The following is a 25,691-nucleotide window of genomic DNA, read 5'->3' as shown; positions in this document are numbered from 1 at the left end:
GAGTTCACACTTACATATAATTAGATAGAGTAAAGGATATGCGTATTTGGCGTGCTGTCCGAGGTGTCCGAGCTCGGAATTTGGCCCGAACCCAGAGTAATCCCCCCATCCCAGGTTTGGGATAGGACTACTTAAGTGAGGAGATGGGGTGGTGGAGGGATGCTGGAAAGCTGTCATAGCGGTAAAAACTGCTGTATATATATATGTGGTGGGGGGACGAGGGCACTAGGGTTTTACTCTAATGAATTATGTTGAAAAATTAACAAGATGATACCATTCACACTCTGACTACGCCACCCTAGGAATTTCACCCAATGAATTTAGACTGAACCCTTTCAAAAGGCATACACAGGTTTGTATCACCGATACAAGTCAGAGACATGGGTCATGGTACAAAACTCTTTATTAACAATCTTAAATAAAAACAATGTTAAATGAATAGTGAAACATTTGTTCCCAACAGGCCACTGAGAGTCTAGGACAAAGTCAAGGCCAACCACCCAAATAAGCCAGTCCTCTGCCCCTGGTTCTCAGGCACTGCCAACACACACAAAAAGATGTACATCAAATAAATTGTCACTTTGGGAGCTGAGTTTGAGTATAAAGCTCAATCAACTTAGTCAAACGCAAACCCCCCAAAAAAAGACAGAACAGCACTGCAGTCGTGAATGCAGTTAAGGGCCCCGACTGGAATGCAGTTACGGGCCTCAAACAAAATGAGACTGGTACTCTGTCATTCTCTGATTCATTCTCACTAGCCATATACACATACACATATCTCCATCTACTGTATGTACATGTGAAATGGATATATACCAATCGTCGACAGGATGTAATGTTTCAGTAAGAGACAACAAAACAGTAACTTTTCCAGGCGAAAACCAGATCAGAGGAACCACAACCCAGCAGATGCATCAGGTTCCTACAGCTGAGAAAATGAGCAGGTTAGGCAATGATCTGAATGGCAGATCAGTGTTTCTAAAACATGTAGCTTGTACAACGAAGAATGATTAGCAAGATTAGATTAGAAGCACATTCTCCCTACCTCATCCAGTGTTCCACATCCAGCTTGTGCAAACAACAATAAACGACTCAGTAGTAAGCTCGTACAGTTGAAGAGAGAAGCAAACTCCAGACAAGTCAGCGTTGCTAAACATACGTTGGACAGAATGCACTTCTCATGACTGAATACATGTTATGACCGATCAAAAAGGAGTGCATCCTCCTTACCTTCTCGGGTATTCGCATCCGGGTCCTAGCAACAGTGACGCCAGCACGTTAACGACGCAGCAGTTCACCAAAATTCACGCATACCAGGCAACATATATGTTCCCATTTTTATAGCCCGGGGACGCAGCTAATAGGCCAAAATGACAAATAGCAATAATACAAGCAGATCGCCCCTCTTGCCACATATACCTCCTGATGTTAATTGAGTTGACTGGATAAGCTCCTCCCATGACAATTAGATTAATTATCTGAACGTGCTTCTCCCGAAACTTTAATAAAACATAATTTTTCGTTTTTTCCTGTCTCTGATGGTACACGATGCAAATAGAAGTGTAAACAGGAAAAAAAAAAAAACCACTCACAAATAGGTACCAGAGGCTGTCAGATGTACCCCACATCTCAAATTACAAAGGTCACATTTTGTCAACATGATCTGAATTAGCATAATCTCAGTGTCATGTTTTCGGAGATCAGCATGCAGGAAACCAGAGGTGCTGTGACAGTTCTGTCATGACATCCATATTAAATCTGTGATATATTTCAAGAACTCTGGGCTTCTAACTCTCATGTACATAAACAGGATGATATGTTTCTTTCACCCGATATTGCAAATCATACCGGAACATCCTATAACCTTTGATGGACTCTTCAAAAATTACAGTGTTTTATAGGCTAGTGGTTTAGATAGATTGTGAATTAGATTTGGTCATCCTATTTTACAATCATTAGAGTATGTGGTTCCATGTCTAGTTTCCAATGGTTATAAACAACTGAATTTGAAAGTAAAACCAAAGTCAGTATGATTTAGAATATTTGCTACTTATAACAGGGTAGTCTAGGTAACAGTAAATGTTCTACAAAAACATCTACACAAGTGACTCTGAACTCCCCTTTCATGACAACTAACCCCACACTACAAGTCTGAAGCTCAGTTCCATAAATAATAGTGAAACTTGCTTCAAGTTGTTTGTCACCATGTTGTTAATAATCAGCCTTTATACTGCTAGAGATGTACAGTATGTGCCTGTGAGATTTTCATTAGCGTTTGTGTGAAGGGGGATCCACATTCTCTCTAAGTCTCTATTTATTCACAAACTCAAAAATAACAAAGATACTCAGGATTCTCACATATCAAAAAGCATGAACAGAACAACCAGCTAAATGTGGCGAAGTTGAAACAAAGACTAAAAGAAAACAGGCTAAATTATCACTAACACAAAACTAAAAAAGCAATGAAAAACAGGTGCAGGGCATTAATAAAACAATGAATAACCATGACAACAAATGCTAACAAAAGTAACAGAACAGGAAACAGTGTAAAACCAACTCAGAATACAATTCAAACAAAACACAAACTAAACATTAAAACTGTGTTATTTGTATACAAATCAACTTTGTTTAGTAGATTTAAATCACCCAGCTATGCAAGTTGAGGATCTTTTACCACAACAATTTTCTGTTCAACAAATGATTGTTTAACAGATTACAACCAATTTCAATAGAATTACAATTTCAATCTGCTCAAGCTAGATTGATTGAGATGTCTTCAGTTCGAGTGAGCCATCAGTCCGATTATAAAATAATTATTGGGTTGCATGTGAACATTGCTGATGTTCATCTACTGTAGTTCATCTATTGTAAAAAAAAAAAAAAAAACATTAAAAAAAAGTTATCTGACTGAACTTTCTGAAGATTTTTTTGACAAAAGCATGCAGTCATTCAGTAACACCCAAACATCCTAACCACACCTAGCAACATGATTTTTAAAGTCCCCCTGTAGTCAATTATTGTATCCCTTAAAACTTATATTTGATCACCAAAATTACCTATTTACACGTTTTTGTTTTTTTTTTCCCTGTGAAGATAATTTCTTCATACCTTAAAATAGCTTGAATGTAACTCTACACCCTTGCTTCATTTAGTATTATGTGGATTTTTCATATCAACAGAAAAATATACCGGAATTACCTGGGCCCGGTTTCCCAAAGCGTTCTTATCTCTAAGTAGTTCTTAACCTATTCCTTAACCTCTCTCTTAACCTTATACTTACACTTTTGTAAGGTTGGTCTGGACCACTCTTAGCTTTACCTTATCACTGTTGCAGGTCTATATGAATATAATTCTGAAGTTTTAATACACCCAGACAGTATTAAATTAGGCTAATTCAAGTGTTTTCATGCAAAGAATAAAATTGTCATTGTTTTGTTATGAGTAAGAAAACTTAAATAAGCATTACATTACATAAACATGCTTTTCTTTTAGTCAGCATTCCAGAGTTCTAATGTGTTCCAGGAATATGCATTTCATACGTGTTTGTATTTAGGTCATGGTCACTTTAAGATCGCGCTGTGCTAAATGTCCTATTACGCGATCCGTAGTTGGGAAGTAAATACTCACGCACTTCATGAGCGGTTTGCCCGAGTTTATTTTCATGGCGCTTCAATCGCATCTGCCTACTTCTCATGTCTGACATAGCATCGTCGGTATGTATACTTTGTTTTGTGAGACTATTCTGGAAGTATTATTCGTTATTTTTGTCAATAATTGTAAGTTTGTAGAGTGTAATCTGCCGATGGTTTTGAACTCACGTCGGCTATGCATATGCTAGCTCTCACATGTTAATTTGTTACGAGCTGCACAGTAAAGGTGCTATAATGACCAGAATGTAGTTCACATGTATTTCTTTATTAGTGTTAAAATGAGTACAACAAAAATGCAACAGTAATTGTGCAAATTAGCCTTTATTCATGTGTAATTTGTTTTGTGTATTGCAGTTTCACTATTTTCCTTAACTCCAATAAACCTGTGGAATTAATCTTCAGAGTCTTGGTGTGGGGAAAAAGTTTAGCTGGCCGTCAGGATATTAAGTTAACATATCGAGGACGGCACAGTCATTACACTGATTGTTGTTCGATTTTTAATTATATTATTATACAATATTATTAATTTAATTAAAACGCTCTTTTAAAGGCCAGTGAAAGCATAGGCTACTGTCAGTTAAGTCCTATTCGGACGCTAATATTGTTTCTCATGGGCTCGTCCGGTATTTTAAACATTTACAGGGGTAACGTTAAGTCGGTGATTTTAGTGCCGTCCGAATCCATAATATCAGTGTTTTTCTCACCCAACCCGCGTAAAAATCCCTGGCCAAATTAGTACCTTCTGTTTTTTGACAAACATGTCGTGTGGTAATTTAATTGCCGTCTGAATCCACATCTCTGAGTTTACAAGAGATTCAAAATTCACGGTTTAAATCCTTTTTGATCACTGCCGAGCACCGTACGCAAGATGTAAACTTTTATTACTGAAATGCTGGAAAGTATTTACAAGAACAATATTTCATCGCAGCTCCACCTCAGCGAACAAAAATGGGAAAGAGAAGAAGGCACGTAAATTTTTGAAAAGGTTATTGTGGCAGCAATATATGTTACAATTTTAAAATATGTAGGCTAGGCTATTATAGGCTATTATAGTTTGGATTATTTTTTATAATATCCAATAATCATAATAAATTGCAATTTCAACTATTTCTGAAGTGCTTCATTTATAAAGATCACCGCTTTCTCACATAAACAGCCCCTGCACGAGAGAATAATTGATTCTCGAGCCATCGATATCAAACAATTCAGCACCATCGCCACGGACAGCGCCTGGTAACGTCGCACGTAAGAAGGTATATCTTAAGCAGCTTCCTAAGGTATGGTTCGGGGAACACACTTATTAGGGACATAAACAACTTTGGTAAGATATATCTTTCAAGCTTTCTTAGCGCGCTAAGAGTGAGTGTTATCGGGAAACCGGACCCTGGCTTCTCTTGAGACTCCCCTATGGAATTACTTTTGTGCCAATAATAATGAACGTAACTTTTCAAGAAACTAATGAAAATATAAATTGAAACTGAATAAAATATCTTTGAAACTGAAAAAGTATAAATCGCAGGCAAATATTTTGACTTCGTTTTTTTTATATACTGCATGTTTTGCTAACTATTTCTCATATTTCTATCGCTGATCTGAACTTACAAATGTGCTTCCAGAGTTTTAATTTATGCTTCTGAAGTTTTCGTTCGCGTTCTGACACTTTTCTCTCGTGGGGGCGGGGCTAGTAGCAGTGTGTTCTCATTGGCTACTGAGTTTTTGATTGACAGCTTCTTCACCTGGAAGTGAAGACATCAGTGATGTGTTTATGTGTGGATGTGAGCGTCTGTAATCGCAGCTATCTATTTCATTTTAGTGATATTAAGTTATGTTTGTTTTTTAATTTTATCTGTATACCTGCTGCTACTACTTTGTCGACAGAAGCTTTTAGGAGCACAAGAAATGTTTATTCCTGATGATTATTTTGCATGTTAGGCTCTGGTTAGGTTGAGCTGTTAGAATTTTAAGAGAATACTAGCAAACGTGTGATATATTCAGCCGTCAAGAAAGTTTCACTTCAACCAGGTAATCAAGGTTGGCAACCATGGCCATCACACTACTCATTGTTAGCATGATATACATTTACACCATCAAAATTAATGATCACTTAAATAAGAAGAATTTAAACAATATGAAATTACAATTGTGGCCTGCTGTCAGATGATACAGACCTCAAAGGGCATTTCATTACATATGTCACACAAAGAATGTTCTTGTTGCCATTTTTTTTTTTTTTTTTTTTCATTTATAATTGTATTTTATTTCATTTAATTAATACTATCTTCTAACATTTAAAATTGTAAATATATTTACCAATCATCAACCGTTTCAATTGTGACTTATACAACCAGTTAAATTAATGTAATTGAAAATATGAATTCAAATAAATTTACATTCTTTATTGTCACTAAAGCATATTCACAAGTATCAAAGTGAAAGTCTTGGATGCAACTATGTTGTGACAGGAAAGACCAGAATCCACGAAACATTAACTGCATAATATACATATAATGCACAGTATTCTCATGATATACATTACTATACAAAATGCACAATTACAAATACAGAATACATATTTAAAATTCATATACATTTTAAATGATGCAATGATTCTTTGAACGGTTCCTGTTGCAGTACAAGTAACAAAGTAGTGACTGGATACAAGCAGTACAAGGATAGTCCACGCAAAAAATTTGAATTATATCATCATTTACTCACCTTCATGCCATCCTTCCATGACTTTCTTCTTCACATAAACATAGACACAGATTTTTAAGGAAATAATCCATCTCTGTGAGTCCATATAATACAAGTGGATTGTAACCCATGTACGTAAGACAGTTGGTCGGAAGTGATTTTTAATAGTTAAAACAGTTTACATCATTAGTATTTCTTTTATCTAGCCTATTGTTTCACTTCAGAAGGCATTGATTCATCCACTGAGGTCGCATGGATTACCGTCACGGTCACTGTGTGTGGTTTTTAAAGCGTCTTTAGGACTCGCAGAGATTGATTACTTTCCTTACAATCTTAATTTGTGTTTATCTGTAGAAAGAAAGTAAAATGCATCTGGGACAGCATGAGGGTGAGTAAAATAAGTGAGAATTTTATTTTTGGGTGAACTATCCCCTTAACATTAATATGCTGTTGGTATGCTAATCCAAGATCAGCATAGCCTAATGAGAATAAAGTGCAACTACTTGTGAACTGTGTTTGTTTTAATCTAGAGGAAATTAAAATGTTTGCTAGTTTATATTAAAATAAAATAAATCAGGTGTCTGAAGATCAAGATCCCAGTCATTCAAAGGTGATGTGTCTGAACAAAGTAAGATTATTGTCTGATAGGGACAGTTGATCTCTTGTACTATCACTCTATCCTCTGTGTCAGCATCAGAATTTTGTTTATGGAAAAGTTGCTCCACTCCCTGGAAAATGAGAGAGGAAATGTATTATAATCTAACAATACAAACTGCTTTGAACTCCCACATACAGTAACAAGTTGCAGACTTAAATATTTATTCAAAACAAATTATATAAATGTTTTAAGGGATTTTATAGTACTAAATATTTACCTCGGAGTCATGCAGCATTTATCATCTGTAATACGGTTGTGTAACCAGTAGATGGCTGTATAGACCTATAGGCCTATATATAAACATACAGTATATCCATGGCTGTGTATTCCCTAGTTGCTGGATGTTTTCAGTCATAATTACTTGCATGTATTAAGTTTTTAATTTGGACATATATTTATTATTAAAGACTATTAAAGATTAAACATTTTTCTCAGAAATGTTCATTTGAAGTGCAATTTTTTTGCATTATTATTAGTCAAATATGGACACAGAACAAGCATTTTGTTTCTCATACTAGCTACATATAATAGCTTTATCAGTCATCTTTATCACACAAGTAATTGCGACCAGTGCGATACTTAAAAATAATTGAGTGTTTACATATTATGAACAGAGACGTGGTCTGTGGTCAAGTCGTGTCTCTCCTCTTTCAAAAACTCTGCATAACAAATTAATCAGCAATTGAGAAATTCAGGTTTAAATAGCTTTATTGGCATGGTAAAAAAAAGGCTTTACATTGGCAAAGTTGAATCAGGCAGTGATTGACAGCGCTCTGGTCCTATGGCATCGGTCATTGACTGATACAGTACTTTTTGTACTGTAGGGTAGGCTACAGTACAGATACTGTACAGTACTCTAGCCCAATGTTGTTTGGGGTGGCTGGGGGGAAATATGATCTAATCGAAGACTGTAACCGAATGTAGATGAACAAGCCATGTAATGATTGGGCCAAGTTAAATCAAGACAACAGCTGTATAATATTATGGGCGCTCACTGAGCTCTAAAATGCCTCTCCACCTGAAAAAAGCCAGTACTGTATTATACATAGTATTAGTATAGTATTAATAAAATAAAAAAAAATCAGTCTTACCACGAGTAGGCTATCCAGTATCCTGATAGCGACGATGACTAATGATAATGATATCATTCGTCTGCAGCCTACTATTCCTTCTATAAGAAATCATCTCAACAATATTGTGTAGCAGCAAATAAATACAGATATAAACTTAATATCACTAAAATGAAATAGAAAGCTGTGATTACATACGCTCACATCCACACATAATCACACCACTGACGTCTTCACTTCCAGGTGAAGAAGCTGTCAATCAAAACTCAGTAGCCAATGAGAACACACTGCTACTAGCCCCGCCCCCACGAGAGAAATGTGTCAGAACGGCGAAATAGAAATAGTTAGCAAAACATGCAGTGTATTAAAAATGAAGTCAAAAAATGTGCCAGCGATTTATTCTTTTTCAGTTTCAAAGATATTTTATTCAGTTTCAATTTATATTTTCATTAGTTTCTTGAAAAGTTACGTTCATTATTATTGGCACAAAAGTAATTCCATACTCCCCTGCTTTGCTGCATAGTTAATGATATGCTAAAGCCTCAAGATCTAATGTTTGCTATAATTGTCAACCATAGGATTAACCCTTTCACACATAAATTTAAAATATTCTGGCTGACACCCCAGCGTGAGGTTTTTTTAAGGCGACTGTTATTTTAGCCGTTATTTAAGGCGACCGTATTACCTTCTTATTTCCATGGCGACACATCATGCTTGTCACGTGACACACCACAGCCACAATAGCGCTGTATAACAGATGTATCGCTTTTATTTAGTTTTTTGCCTTTTTTATTCAAAATATGGCGATGGGCGCCGCCATGTTTGTTTGCGCCGCGTTTCTGACAATCGGATCTGTCTGATTTATAACACGTCAATTCATCCACTTCTCCTGAAATGCATGAAAGGAAGTCGCCGGTGGGAGAAGAATAGAGTAAACGTTATAAATACCTATACAATGTGTATCTGATATGAATAAAACACCTCGCCAATTTATAATTGAAAGGAGTGTTATTGCCGCTTCCACATCAGTGGCATTTTACAAACTATAAATGTATTGTTTTGCTAGTACTTTTGTGCATTTAAATGTCTGAAACCTAAAATAAACAATATGTGGTTAAACAGTGAATAGTTGTCATATATGACGAGCTCTGAGCACATCAGCCTCAGCCAAAGCGCAAAAACACATTTGAATTTATCAGCTGATCACTGAACATTCTAATCACACCGGTTTCATGTGTGTAAATTATCTGAATAAATCAATATATTATAAGCAATTTATAACTATGTGTGGCTTGTTGTGATTAATTATCATTTATCTGTAAATGTAGCCCCCCTTCATGTAAATTAGATTTCTTGACAATCTTGTTGTAATAACACATTCCTTAAAAGCGTATAACATGCCTTGTTTTGACGACTTGTTAACATTTAAAAAATATTAAAGCTCAGCATGAGACATAGTTATTTTTACCTCTCAGACAGGAGATTTACAAGTTATCCCCCAATGTCCTGCCCTTTCTTATTGTCCTTTTTTATCTTCTCTGTAACATTGATTGTCTTCATGCCACTTCATTATTGATTTTTCAATACCATATTGCAAGGGCCTGATATGGCACTTTTCCAAGTGCCTCCTGCCAAGGGATGGGGGGAAATTTATGCTCTTGTCTTGTGGCTTGTAAATGATTTAATGTTTTCAGTAATGCTGGTCAATAAACCTGGATGATCACACAGTTGACGCCAGGAAAGGTTCGCCCTTTACCCCTCTTACAGCAAATAACCCATGCAAGGAAGATGGCTTTGAGTTTTATGCTCAGCAATGTAATGGGATTGATGCCATGGGGTACCGAAGCAAAATTTAATTCTCCTAATGAATTCTAAAAACACAGCAACTTGCATGTTCTAGAATTTTAAGTCTGAATTTATGGTGCTTTTGAGTGAGTAAATGCATATATGTAGTTATTCTAAAACCTCCCACAAGGAGCTTCCAATTAGAGCCATGGTTTAGTTTGAGCTCCTCATCAAAGGTTTCATTAAGGATTAAAATGAGTTGATTGTTAAAGCTGTTTCCTAAGAGATACATGTTCACCCCCTCATAAAATTAAAATTATATATAGTATATTCATTCTCACTTGAGAACAGAGACATGGATGAAGACATGTTATGTACTCTGCAGGGCTACTAATGCAGTATGATTCAGTGACTCATGAAAACAATAGATCACCCAAAAATGAAAATTCTGTCATCATTTCCTCACTGTCAGGTATTCGCCAAGCTTCACCTTCACTCCCTCACAAGGAGTACTAATCACAGCCACCTGTCACCAAACATAACACTCATCAGCACCTTCTACAAAAGCCTCCACCACACACATTCATTCTGATCTCAACTAGAACCCACCCAAGCAATGGATGATAATATTCCCTGAGATACCTACCTCCGTGTTGTTGAAAATGATGGAAATTGGCAAACTTGTAGTGATGGTAATGAATAGTAGACAAACTTTGGGGTCTTTAGGAAAAACTCTGTAGCGCCACCACCAGTTCAAACATTCACATTTGAAACTGGTATAACTTTTTAACCTTTGGTCTAGAAACATTTAATTTAGTACACCTGATTCCTCTCATCATGCATCACATTGAACATCTTACATTAAGACTCCACCCATTACAGTAGTGGCCATTTTGAAAAGTACAGTATTCAGTGTTTTTTGTAACTCCTCCTTCAAATATTGTCCAATTCTTATGAAAATTGTCTCAGATTATCTTTTTTCATTCATTTTTGTTCAAAAGTTATAATTTTGCAAACTTAAAGTCGACCCAAAATTGGTTCAGAGGCTGTATCTCGGCCAAACTTTGATCAATCAAGACATACGCTTCATGTATGCTTCATTGGAACCATGATCTGAGGGTCCATGCCAAATTTGGTAACAGCACTACCTATGCTGCCGTGCAAAGGCAAACGACCGTAACTTCGTTTTTGGTGGAAAATGAGTTGTTTATATTTTTGGCACATTCAAGACCTCCTTTATCATGTGGATGAGTATCTTGAATAAATTCCGTTGTTTTTTCGAGAAAATAATGAGTTGTCTTAACAGTAACTTCCAAAAGCCCATGAGAAACCAAGGCAGAACACCGTAACACCAGTTACCGCTCTTTGGCTTTATTTTGGAACGCTCAAATTGAGTTACGGTACTCTGCCTTTGTTTAGCCGCACATCAATATGAAGTTACTGTGCCGGTGTTCTATCAAATAATGCTACCTACCAGATTGTACGGTTATCTGCCTTTGTTTTACTGTCCATTAAAATTTAAAATTACGGTGTAGCCTGTGTACTTTGTACAGCTGCCATCAGTCCCTCTAACTTCTGATGTCCTCAGAGCTTTGTCCTGCACAAATGCGGTCAGAACATTTAGTATGGTCTGAAATCACTCCATCGACAAACGTGCGATATCGATCGCGAATGATTATGCAGAGTTGACAGAAAAATGTTACACATGCCGTAGCAGATGAATACAACAAAGAACTAAAGCCCTGCCTCACCCATTTCGGGTACCGGACCTGGTTGAAACATGTATGCATCTAGCTGGCAGAGTGCCAAAACTTCGTCGGCGCCTTCAGCACCGCCAACACGGTCGAGCCAACGCTGGACTAATATATCTATGGAGGTATTTTGTCATGTCAAATGTATTAATAATGCCATCAGAATGCAACCAAAGCACAGGATAGCAATAAGTAGATGGCATTTATTTTGTATGATTTACAATTATTTATAGCCATGATCACTAGATTTTATACAGGGGTTACTATAATGATTTTGTTAATGGTGATCAGCAACCAAATACTGATAATGTGGAAGTTACTGCCTTTTGCCTTGGCATGACTTCTCACTTTTTGCTGACAATACAAAGGCAGAGTACAGTAACTTTAAAATAGTGGTCAAAAGTCAAGTTTGACTTCAAGTTATATAATTTTCATTACTAAAACATCTATTTGCCAGATTTCCAGTGTCCTGCCTATAATTAATTTGGCGGGACAACTAAAAATCTTTAGAGTAATTTTTCTCAGTTCCACACTCTAGCGAGTTAAGGTCTTTTTGCCTTTGTAGGGCAGTACAGGTTATGAGATCTGTAAAATGGCTATTTTTGCAAACTTTTGAACAGTTTGTCAGAAAATCATGATCATAATGGTGTCTATGGATTCCTTGTGTCGTGTCGAATCCGAGCATACCAATTTTGCCAGGATCGGACAACCATAGGGCCACCATTTTGTATTTTGTCATAAATTTCAATATATTTTAAACAACTTTACATATCGGCACACAATTCATTAGATATCATCATCAGCAAGTCCTGAAGGTAAGTAAGAAGTTTGCAGCCTCCTAGTGTTCCAGAGATATGTTTTTTTTTTTTTTTTTTTTTTTTTTGCTGAAACTCTTATAACTTTTGAATACATAGTTCAAAATGAGTTTTCCGATTCCGACGATATCTAATTTGTCATTTTCCAACAATGTGGCTGTCCACCATATTGAAGCAAATTAAAAAGTTTTTTCGCTACTCCAACAAATGGTTGGCCAATTTTGTCCAAAATCGGCTCAGATGATCTTTGGACCGAGCCACACAGAAATGACTGAATCAATTTTTGATATTTGCTACCATTCCTTAGAAATATCTTGACCCTTATATATATCTTGGCCCTTATATATATCTTGACCCTTGTGTGTGTATATATATATATATATATATATATATATATATATATATATATATATATATATATATATATATATATATATATAATTTTTTTTATTTTATTTTTACGATGGAAAAATGTTGTTTTACAGCTATAAGCAGCTCTACAGAAGACAGTAGTGTCATCCTATAGCTTAATTTAGTTCAAGTTTTTGTTTAGTGTTAGTGCAGTCAAATTTGTTATGCAGTATCATTGAATATTAAGTGTCAAATTGTTTAATTGTTGCTGACATTTAAGGGCTGCGTTGTGGTTGTCCTGGGTGCAGGTCCACCATCTATTCTAGAATACGGACCGGATCTGGCTGACTAGGTAACCTTGTGATAAAGATGAGACAGACAGGCTAATTTAACCGTAGATGCCATTTCTCATTCGATATAACAACTAGGGTGGGTGCTAAGGGAAGTGTTCCCAGTTGTGGTTTGTATTAGGCTATTTTGTCCCTGCATTTTAATTCCATTGTTGTAGTTAAATTGTGGCTACCTTTTAGCCTACTTATTTGTTTCTTTGTTTTTCAAAGAATTAATTAATACCTTCTCACGTTTTAACTAATAGGGGAACGTTTTAATAAAAGGTGATAACAAATTTCTTAATTTATAAAGGAACGATTTAATACAAAGTGATCAAAAATTTCTTAATTCATACTTCATTTAGCCTGCCTGCATCTGCACCACCAAAACTCGTAACACAGTTCAGGTGGTTGTGGCGTTTAGTATAGGGACCCCTGATGTCAGTCTTGACAACGTCAAAGGGACTGACAGATAGGGAATACCTCGGTTACTGTTGTAATGTCTGCTCCCTGATGGAGGGAACGAGATATTGTGTCCCTCTTGCCACAACTCTGAACTGCCTGCTGAAATGGTCCTCCTCAACACAAACCTGAATGAGTCTAGCACACCAGCCTCTTTTTATACCCGTATGTCCGGGGGAGTGACTGGCATGCAAATTACACTCTGCAATTCTCATTGGCCTTTTCTGAACACATCAGAGGTGTTTGGAGCTCCAAATAGCAACCCCTAGTGTCAGTCACGACACAATATCTTGTTCTTTTCATCAAGGAACGGGGGTTACGTTTTAGGAGACGTTTTAACGGAGGCATATTTTGCAAATCAAGGCACGTTGATAAGTGACACAGAAGCGGCACAGCTTCATGCTAATCTGGTTGATTTTATGTAACAGACAGGTGTGATTATAGCTGCCAAGAACTTTAGGAGCTGCCAGGGACATTTCAGAACCATCAATGATACTTTATACTGTGTTGACAAAGACAAAGTCTACAAAATTAAATGGAGGAATAAGTCCCTTGTTTTCTCGTTTTTAATTTTTTAATTTTTTTATTGTGTGTGTGTTGGAGCAAGTGATTTGCATGGATATGTCCATACCGTATGATACTTTCACACTGACAGATGGCTTTTCATAAAAACGTACAAGAGTTTGGTGCTTGGTCTCATGCAGCATACAGAGGCAGCTGAGCATTGGGCCTTTCGGTAGAGACAGTTTTGGCTTATTTGTTATAGACATGAAAATGCACATTCCGAACTTAAATGCATTTTCCTCCCATAGAAAACCAAGAAAACGCTTAATGAGGCCCAACAGTTATAAAAAAATAAAAAAATAAAAAACAACACACAATTTGTTATACATTATTAATAAAACGCAGACGGTTTATTTGCACTGAACACAAATTTGCTTTCTTTTGTCATATTCTGTGCTCATCTGCATTTCTGTGGTATGCATTATTAGTATGGTGTTTACTGAGTTTGATAACATCATTTTACAAGTTCACAAAGAGTAAAGATTATGCGTATTTGGCGTGCTATCCGGGGGAGGGCTCCGGGCTCGGAATTTGGCCCGAACCCAGAGTAATCCCCCCCCTATGTCCACTGGGAGACCTATGTTCACTGGACGGAGAAAGAGGAAAAACAGATGCATGCAACATCCGCTGGGAGACAAATGCTTGCTGGACGGAGAAAGAGGAAACATAGATGCATGCAACATCCGCTGGGAGACCAATGCTCGCTGGACGGAGAAAGAGGAAACATAGATGCATGCAACGTCCGCTGGGAGACCAATTCTCATTGGACAGAGAAAGATGAAACAGATGCTTGCAATGTCTACTGGGAGACCAATGCTCATTGGACAGAGAAAGATGAAACAGATGCATGCAACATCCGCTGGGAGACCAATGCTTGCTGGACAGAGAAAGAGGAAACATAGATGCATGCAACATCTGCTGGGAGACCAATGCTCACTGGACAGAGAAAGAGGAAACATAGATGCATGCTACGTCCACTGGGAGACCAATGCTCATTGGACAGAGAAAGATGAAACAGATGCTTGCAACGTCCACTGGGAGACCAATGCTCATTGGACAGAGAAAGATGAAACAGATGCATGCAACATCCGCTGGGAGACCAATGCTTGCTGGACGGAGAAAGAGGAAACATAGATGCATGCAACATCTGCTGGGAGACCAATGTTCACTGGACTGAGAAAGAGGAAACATAGATGCATGCTACGTCCACTGGGAGACCAATGCTCATTGGACAGAGAAAGATGAAACAGATGCATGCAACATCCGCTGGGAGACCAATGCTTGCTGGACGGAGAAAGAGGAAACATAGATGCATGCAACATCTGCTGGGAGACCAATGCTCACTGGACAGAGAAAGAGGAAACATAGATGCATGCTACGTCCACTGGGAGACCAATGCTCATTGGACAGAGAAAGATGAAACAGATGCATGCAACATCCGCTGGGAGACCAATGCTTGCTGGACGGAGAAAGAGGAAACATAGATGCATGCAACATCCGCTGGGAGACCAATGCTCACTGGACAGAGAAAGAGGAAACATAGATGCATGCTACGTCCGCTGGGAGACCAATGCTCGCTGGACAGAGAAAGAGGCATTGAGTAGTGGTTTTAACGGGTGAGTTACGGGAATATTAATTCTGAATAGTGAGGTACTAGAGAGGCTAGACACAGAGACTAGGGCAACTGTATTGTATTTCCTGTTAGTCTGAGGAAGGGCCGTGAGAGGCCCGAAACGTCACACAATAAACTTACAATTGGGAGCTCTCCGGTGTGTGGATCTTTACTTTGGTTTACGTGTATGATATATTGGATCCAGCACCCGTATTTGATTTGGGATGTACGTGATTATACTGCTCTAGGTACTGGAGAGGAGACATCACTGCTGCGGCAGTGGAGAAAATAGCCAGAGTAACAGAGTCATTATACACTCTTTTCAATTACGTTAAATAAAATAATAGTTCACCCATAGTTCAACTCAGACCCTTTAAACAAACTTATCAGAATCAGTCAAAAGATACTTAAGTAACATTGCCATTGGCATTATTGAAGTCAAAGTCTTGAAGTTCCAAATTTAAATGTGCAAATTGTGTCCCACTGCATGATTGTCACGATCACCTGTCTCCTCAGAACTTCATTTCCCATAATCCTTACTGGCTGCACCTGCACACACTCCACCATCACCTGCACCTTCTATCAATCACCCTCATCAGCTCCACACCATAAAAGCCTGCACAATACTCTTCATCCACCAAGGCTTGCTGAAACATTTGAGGGTTTCATCAAATTGTGTCGAAAAATGGTTCAATCCTCGAAGCTATTAATACAATGCTCATTAGCGGCAAATGTTGGTCAGATTTGTTTTCTCCACCATATCTAGCAAATCATCACAGAGCAGAAGATCTACAGTTTGAAAAAGTGTGTGACCAAACAAACCTTCGGAAGTCCATGACATACAAGAGTGGAATTAATCTGGGATCGATACAGTTCTATCTAATCTGATCTAATCTCATCTCATCTAAATTAATTTGTGTCAATGAGACCACAACTCGTGTCATGTGTAGCTTGGTCATCGTATTCACTTATTGATCAATAATATAAAATATTCAAGTATGTGATCATAATTAATAACTGACATGAGTAGTTGAAATAATATGTTGGGTGAGCCGTTTAACCCTTAGGCTATGTTCTGTTCTGGGTCTCTGAGATCCCAGTTATAAAACATGATTAAATGCAATAGAGGTGTGACGTCCATTCAGCTATCCCGACCTTCCGATACGGCATGACGTTCGCAGCTTCAAACATCAATCACGTGGTATTGTCATTTCGATTCAAGCATCGGTGCAGTGTGTAATACAATAGTGCTTTAAAAACTGTGCCGGAGCATCAGAGCCCCAGTATCAACCATTCTATCACTAGTATCCAGCGTCTCCTGTTCCCTGTGGTGTTCCATTGGATTCTTACCTGTTTCTCGTCGAGGTGTGTGCTCAGTCATCCGTTCATCCGTTCATCCATTCATCCATTCACAATCTCCTCTCCATCTGAAATACAGAGACTGTCTGTATCTTTATCTTTCTAATTTCACCTTCAAACCACTGCAAATATTCACCTGTATTACTTATTGTTCATCTGTGTTTAATAAATAAGCTACTATTGACTTTATCCCTGTTTTGAGTCTCTGTTCCTTAACAATGATAGTGAATGATAGCTTCAGCCTGTCCCTCACTCAAAGCTATTGATTGGCCTCAGAAGATATGGAACATATGACACAAGCTATTTGGACTTAATCACTTAATTAACTTTTATGGTGTCTAACGGCCCATGGTAACTGTCTAACTTTAATGTATGGAAAAGAATAACTTGCATATTTACATATGTTGCTAAACATTGTATTTTGTGTTCCAAGAAGAAATTAAATCATGAGGGTTTGGAACAATGTAAAAGTGAGTAAAAATGACAGATGACCAAACTCTCTTTCATCCCTATAGTGTGGCATGTAATTTTCACAATATAATTTGATCACTCTTCTAGTTAGATATGTGAGAGTGTTGTCAGTTAGACTTAAAATGAGATGTCATACAGTATATACTAAAGGAAAAATCATAGATCAACTTCTTTTGATTAAGAGATCACAAGGGTTCAGATTATTTGGTAATTCCAACAGTGACCAATAATATTGACTATACCGTTCTCAACTTAACTGGGGTACAATGATAGAAATTGCTGCTTAACCACTGTAGTATGATGCATTGTTAGAAAAATGAACTTGCTAAGGACGATTGTTTCCTAAAACTGTTGTAACATGGTTGCACATCCATCACTTGCACTGCATTGATTCAACAATATAGAACTGTCAATGAAGTCACACACAGATGGTGGAAATAACTTCTGCTAATTAATCAATTTGAGATCACAATTTATTTTTAATAAATTATTATTATAGTGAATTTTCACAAACAACAGAAAGCCATTCTTTTTTAAGTCACATTAACATGCAGAGTGTAATTGGCTTACATTTTACATTTACGCATTTGGCAGACGCTTTTATCCAAAGCGAATTACAATGTATTCAAGGTACACATTTTACATTTTGTCAGTTCTTGCTTTCCCTGGGAATCGAACCCATGACCTTGGTGTTGCTAGCGCCAACGCTCTACTGTTTGAGCTACAGGAAAGCCTATAAAATACATTTTATTTCTTTATGTGGTTGATTCATGGACTACTTTACTATTTTTGTTCCTTGTCATTTTGCTTTATTTGATGTTTGATTCATCATGGGTTCCCTCTTATGTTATACTCCAGGGTTCCCTTATGCATTTATGCACATACACTCTTCAAAAACGGCACTGATTGTTAACACAATAAGTTATATAAATTGAAATGTATATATGTTTAAAAATATGCTGCACTTTAATTTGCTTTCTATTGCCAAGAGCATGATCTCAAGAAACTATACTTCTAACCACAGGTTGAGAGCTGAAGTTACAACCACAAAAGTTTGTGGTGGTGTTTATAGATGGAAAAATAGTTTTGGGAAATAGAATCATTGAACTATGTTGCTAAATATGGAACATGCAACTATAGTTAAGTTGGCTAACAATGCTAATAGGAAACACACCCTTGTTTGATAAAAAAAAAAAAAAAAAAACTTTTAGAAACCTACATTTTCACACTTTACATTTTAAGATTCTAGTGATGTTCCTTGAGGAAATACAAATGTAGAATTGTGTTCTGCTTTCGAATGTATACAAATTGGTGAGTAAGAAAGCTGGAGCAATACTGCATGTGAAGCTCAAAGTGTGAATGATGTTTTTGAATGATAAAGAATGATGCCTTTTAACCCAGCAGTAAAACCTTTCCTTGACAGTTGTCTCCAATGATGCCCTTCCCATGAACTTCTGATATGGTTTAAGTGGGAGAGAGCCATACATGCATACACACACTGCTGGCCTGCATGCCGTGAGCCATTGATTAAATATTTATACAGCTTTTATGAGACTCTGATGCGATCAATCCATCAGCAGGAAGAATAGGAAGCTTCATACATTACTTTCTGTCAAGACAAATAAAGGGATGGCATGAGAGAAAGACAGAAACACTTCAAAAAGTACTGTAATTCTTACTCGGTTTGACAGTAATTTTACCATGGCTTAAGGGAGTTATTAAGCACTGTTAAATCAGAGCTGTTTTATATTTACTAATTGATTTACTTTTCTGTGTTTTATCACACAGGGTGACGAGGTCTTAACCGTCATAAAGATGAAGGCACAATGGCCAGCCTGGCAACCCCTCAATGTGTGAGTAACTGTAATATTATTATTATTTATTTTTAAAAAAAAAAATTGTGTGTGCGTGTGCGTGTGCGTGTGCGTGTGCTAGTGTGATATCTTTCCTCTGTAGAATGTTTAATTTTTAGCTTCACTTTACAAACTAAAGTATTAAAGGTTTAATATGCATATACAAGTATGTCACTTATAGGTTGTCTTGCATAGCGTAAATACTTTGCTTTTTGTTTGAGTTCTTCTGCTTCAACCAATATTGTCATGTGGACAGGACTACCTAATTGTTTGAGTAATGGCAGACCGAAAGTGATTGGGAAACATCTCATTGTAACCTTGGTTCCTTGAATAAGGAACAAGACAGTGCTCCCTACAGCAATTTATTGGTACTATAGTCGCAAGTGCCTGAGTGGAGTGTGCTCTAAGGCCTAGAGGCAAAGATAAGTGTTGAGAATCTGTTCTTGATCCTTTGAGAGGTTAGGGCTTGTGGATGGATCCCTGGAAGTGTGTTTCTACTGCAGAGGCAGCAGACTGTTTCTAGGGATAGTATTAGACTCACAATTGATGATTGACACCTCATGGGTGTTTCCTGCTTGTGTTCTGCTCGTCAACTGAAATACACCTCTGAAGAGTGTGTGTCAGTCAACACAATCCAAGATGGGCATAGGCCCCCACTCTTTTTCTGCACCAGAACAGAAAGTATTGGCTATAGAAGCTGGACTTCCTTTGAGACAGAGACACCTCCTCTATGGCTCCAAAGGATATAATTTCCTGCCCCTAAACGAGATCTTCCTGAATGGCAACAATCTTGGGGAGCACTCCATTAAAAACTTCAAAGAACAAGAAATGACCATGCTGTATGTCCACAATCTTGGAATTTTAATCTGTTCAAATGAGAAAAGAGTGTTGATTAATTAGAACTGGGTCATATAACTACCGCCTTTCATCTAATCACATTGTTGCACAGCTATTGGAAAAGGTGAGAGAGACCAGATGAAGAAAAAAGTGAGACAGTGAGAGATTTCTTCTATTTTTATTACGGAGTAGGTAGTAAGAGTGAACTTTAAACACCTTTAATATGTTTATAATATTTAGATAGTCGAATAATGAATTAAATTAATAAAATAATTGTATGTATAATTTATTATAAATGTATAGGCTACATTAAAAGCCATTTATTCACCCCATGTTGTTCCAAACCTATATCTCTCTTCCATTCAACATAAGAGGAAATACTGAATGTTCACATTTTGAAGTTAATGTGGACGAAAAAAAAAAAAAAAAAAAAAACACTCTAACCATAGCTTCATGTGATATTCCCCTCTGCTTTAGCTCTCAAATCTCATTTGCATTATTACATTCAAATATGATTCATCAAGATGTGTCAAGGCAGTTCCATCATCAATAATGATGTGTCACGGAACCAGTGATATTTGATTTTGACATCAAACCCAGAGCATATACTGTATGTTTTAAAATAAATCACATTACTGATGTTTAGATCTAACGATTGCTCAGTCAGATCAGATTTCACATTACAAGTTTGCTAGCTACCTTTGAGCTACTGAAATCTCTTACCTGTTCGGGTGAAAAAAGGCCATCTCTGTGTTAGTCTTCAATCCCTTTAGATCTTAGATTTGTCACCTTCTCTCAAAAGTCATGCCTATATTTACTCTCATTTTAGCACAGGCTCTGTCACTTTCCCTTTTTTACAGCAAGTTCTCCGCAGTTCAAGGTTTCTTGGTTTTAACAACTGGTGATTCCCAAGATGTCAACGATGATTGCTGTTTAGACCTTTCTAGATTAAAAGCAACCATCTTGATGAGAAATTAAAATTCTCAGCACACACCTTATAGTTGCCCGGTCTTTCTGTTTACAGACAAGATGTGATCACACAGACTTGAAGTGTAGTGTCTTCACACGAACATGAAGGTTAGCAGGCAGTCTTTAATATATCCACAGGTGAATCTATACCCAGAGAACAGCAATCCAACACAACCATACAACAGACGAGGCATGGAAGCAATACGCAGAAACAAAGGAATTTAAGTACACAGGCAACCAATGATGATAATTAATTAATCACACACACACCTGAACTGAATGATGAATCAAATCAGTAACCATGACAACAAACACAACTTAGGGAAACAGTGTAAACCAAAAACAGTGACAATTATAAAGGTAAAAAAAGTGTTTTAAAGTGGTTGATGTCACTTTGTAAATGAAACACTATACGCGCGGCACGCACCTATATACTGAACACATACACATGCGCATGCGCATAACGTTACCATTTTCACATATTGACTTTTTTTGTTTGATATGATAAAAGTATTGTTTTCAAAAACTTTCATTTTGAAACATGTTTTCAAAAGTTTGCATGGCCCTAAAACACTGTTGTCATGTAAATGGACAGCTAAACTCATAAAAAGTTTATGTTTTTAGTTGAAAACGATGTCGTATAAACTGCCTCTTTGAAAAAGAAAAGAAAAGCCTTTACTTGCACTTATTGGCACTCATTATGTGCTTGAAGTGCTCTACTTTCTCCTTGTTTAACATTGTAAGTGATCTAAATTGGTCAATGCTCCCAGAATCCCCCAAGCACAAAGAATTTCAAATTTATAATGCTGGTGTTCACCTGATAGAGTACATTTGGGTGCATAAGGACTTGAGCGCAGACAGGAAATTGCTTTTGAAATGACTTAGAGTGCCATGAAACGCTCAGTATGAGGCAAGAAGTGCTTGAGAACAGAGCTATAAATGCCTTTTCCTCCACTGTACAGTCATTTGACGGCAGTTTATGTCCAAAAACCATAAATAGGAAACATGTTCTTTCTTTGTTTCTCTTCTTGTCTTCTCATCTTCTCTGCAGATCTGTTCAGTAGCTGTATATTTAGAATAACAGCTAATGCCTACTCTGCTGTTGGAACTTTCCAAAAACCTTGAAAAGCTTGAGTTGTTGATTAGCAGTGCACTGACAAGCAGACAGTAAAATAACAGGTTGTCAATGCAAGTCTCTAATTAGCTGCATGATTTGTTTTGTGTTTGTTTGTGTCTGTGTGTTTCTTTTAGAGGGTGGAGTTGGATGATTTCATTTTCCTTAAAGGGGTGAATGAAGATATGGCTTTAAAACAGACTGTTTTCTTGTTAAGTAATAATGACACAAATCTATGCTGAATTTTTCAGAGCTGTCATAAAGCATGTGTGCTGACTGTTTGTCAGTTAAAATGATGTATGACAGGCATGCTGTGCTATTTTAAGATCACTGTTTGTAATTTCAAAGCCATATGTGCACATACTGATACTGCGCAGCGTGTTCAGTGTTTGTGTCCAAAGACACACTGACAACAGAGCAAAAAAAGAGCATAATAGAGATATCAAGAATGTCTATGAAGTAAATGTATCTAATAAACAGAATATTAAACAAATCAAATATGCATGCATAGCTGCTATTCGCGAGTTGATAAGCGAAACATGCAGAGTGGGTTAAGTGCACAGCGACTTGAGCTTGTCGAGTGCATCCCTTTTTTACAGACATTGCTGAAATGTTTTGTAGTTCGATCAGATATGTCAATAGCAAAGAAAGTAAAACCAGGAAAAAAATTACTAACGTTAGCTGACAGTAAAGAGAGAGAAAGAGCATACGCACACCTGTTGTATGCTCTTGGTTGCTGATCACTCACATGCATCATTCGAATTAAAACTAAGTCATATATGTAAGCAAAACATGAACTGAATTATGTCAAAATGCCTGTATTGGCAAGTATCCTTGTGAAACATAGTTATGTCTTAAGTGAAAGTAAACAGTTGACTTCACAGACAGACAGACAGACAGACAGACAGACAGACAGACAGACGAATAAAGCTCTCAATGAAGTTTAGCAAACAACAAACTAAACGTGATCATGACCAGACAAAGAGTGAAAACAGGAGTACAACTATATAGTGAATTAAACAACGTAATTAATAGAACACTGCTAGAACAAATTAACTAATAATGACATGACCATGGTAACTAAAGAGGGGCGGGAAATAAAACGAAGTAAGCCATGAACTGAAGAAATACAAACTAAAAGTCCTTGAACTGAATTAAACTGAACATAATGGTGACAAACGGTATGTTGGATACGTCCAGCTCTTAAAGTGACAGTATTTGACTGCTGTCTTTGTCCTTAATGTTCATCTAAAAACAAAAGACAAACAGAAAATCACCCACTTCTCTTGACTGAATAACTTTTGTAACTTTGGATTAATCTATATTTAATTTATACAATGCAGTGTTATTTTATATTTAATTACTTTATTCAATTTCTGTAGCTGAAAATTCTGATGTTTCACTGGTATCTAACAAAAATTAACCCCTGTTAACACAATAGAAACAAAATTAGCTTTGAGCCCTGCTGGAGCAGCTCTAAATATTCACTGTGCTATTAGATGAAAAATAAAATGTGATAGAGCAATAGAGTGAACAATCAAAGTAACAGAAGCTTATACAATACATTTTAACAGACATGATTAGGCATGAAAATAACAGAAGGAAATATCTATTTGCTAAACAAATTAAGCCAACTAATTTGATTCATGTTCTTTTGGTTTCTCTATTTTTTAAATCACAAATGCAATGAATATACAGTACAAGTATCAGTACTATGTATCAGCACGTACCAAAAATCAAGTGTAGCGTCAGTTCTGGCAGTCTCTCAGCTGATCCACATCTACCTATACGAATATGACGCCTATCACTGTATACATATATAAGCTCCTTCAGTATTATCAGCAGCTATCGTGTTTCTCAGGAGCTAATTACCCTCCTCCATCCCCAGCTCCTCCCCTCGTCAGTCAGGATTTGGCATTCTGATTCCCCTTGAATCAGAATAAATTCTTGAATTATGTTGTTCTTTAAAATCTTGTTGGTTCTGTTCTGTTTACCCTAAGGGGGGTTATTGCTGCTCTCCCTGCTCTTATCCATGCTAGGCTGCATGGATGCGCAGGGAGTTCTTGCCCAGAACGGAACCATACCGCCAATCCAAACTGTATGCTAATTGTCAATCGTATTTGACAATAGTGGTCCTGACAGAAATGAAAGTATCGGTGTCAAAGTCATATTGGAAAAAGTGGTATTGGTGCATCCATAATATCTATATATAAACAAACATAAATGCACTACCATTCAAAAGTTTGGGGTTAGTGCGATTGTTTTAATAAAGAAACTTTAAAGTCAAGTCAAGTCAAGTCAAGTTCGACATACCAGCAACCACTACCACCTTAGCACAAATGGGATCCTGTGACCACAACCCTGTTCTAATACAGCTACAATTCCCAGTCTTCAGAGATAAGCCATACAAGAGAACAGTATGGAGATATGACAAGACTCACTTCAGGGAAATGAGAGGTTACCTTACTAACATTAACTGGCCCAGTATTCTCAAGGATGAAGATCCTGAAATCATCTGCACAAACTTAACCACCATACTGTGAGATGCCATGGCATTATATATTCCCAACAAGACCATCACCAAAAAGCCCGGGGATAAAGCCTGGTTCAACGCAGAATGCAGAAGATTAGCCATGAGAAAAAGAAAGCTTTATCACAACATACGGACCCCCGATGACCCGGCTATGAAACGGAAGTTCCTCAAGGCAAGAGCAGCTTTCAATCAAGCTGAAAAGAGGGCAAAAAAAGGGAGTATTACACCAAATTGAGGAATGATCTAGCAGATAACTCACTAAGCTCAAAAAAATTGTGGGGCATAGTAAATTCACTTTCAGGCAGAAGTGGTTTCACAGACATCCCTCTCATTGAACACTCATTGATGTACCACCTACATCAGTGCCAGTGCAAAGGCTAACATCTTCTGCCAAACCTTTGCAGAGAAGTGTACTTTGCTTGATGCATCTGCGCAATCGTTGCCTCAGTGCCAGCAACCAACATCCTCTTTTGCCTATGTGCACTTCAAACCCAAAGACATTAGAAACATTCTTCGCAACCTTGACCCAGCAAAGGCATCGGGACCTGATGAAATACCATCAAAAGTCCTTAGAGAATCTGCAGCAGAATTGGCCAGCCCCCTCAGTCGTCTCTTTCAACTTCTCTTCTCACATGGCGTGTTCCCCAAACAATGGAAAAACGCCAGAGTATTACCAATACACAAAAGAGACTTAAAATCAGACCCAACAAAATATCGTCCCATATCCCTCCTCTCAGTCCTTAGCAAAGTGATGGAATCCTCAGTCCATAAACAGCTCCAGGGCTACCTCTTCCGCCATAAACTAATTTCCAAT

General features: G+C 37.3%; 1 protein-coding gene across 2 annotated transcripts in view; it reads left to right on the top strand.

The window, feature by feature from the left end:
* The window catches only part of spon1a (spondin 1a), a 341,163-nt gene that overhangs the window by 220,702 nt on the left and 94,770 nt on the right, over positions 1–25,691 (top strand). For both annotated transcript variants that reach the window (XM_079874223.1, XM_079874222.1), the window contains one exon: positions 19,360–19,424. In XM_079874223.1, coding sequence (XP_079730349.1) covers positions 19,360–19,424 — 65 coding nt within the window. The remainder of the gene's footprint in view (positions 1–19,359; positions 19,425–25,691) is intronic.

Source organism: Squalius cephalus (assembly GCF_949319135.1).
Source record: "Squalius cephalus genome assembly, chromosome: 6".
Lineage (NCBI taxonomy): Eukaryota > Metazoa > Chordata > Actinopteri > Cypriniformes > Leuciscidae > Squalius > Squalius cephalus.
Note: the sequence above shows the minus strand (reverse complement) of the source record. Positions and strands in the feature narration are given on the sequence as shown.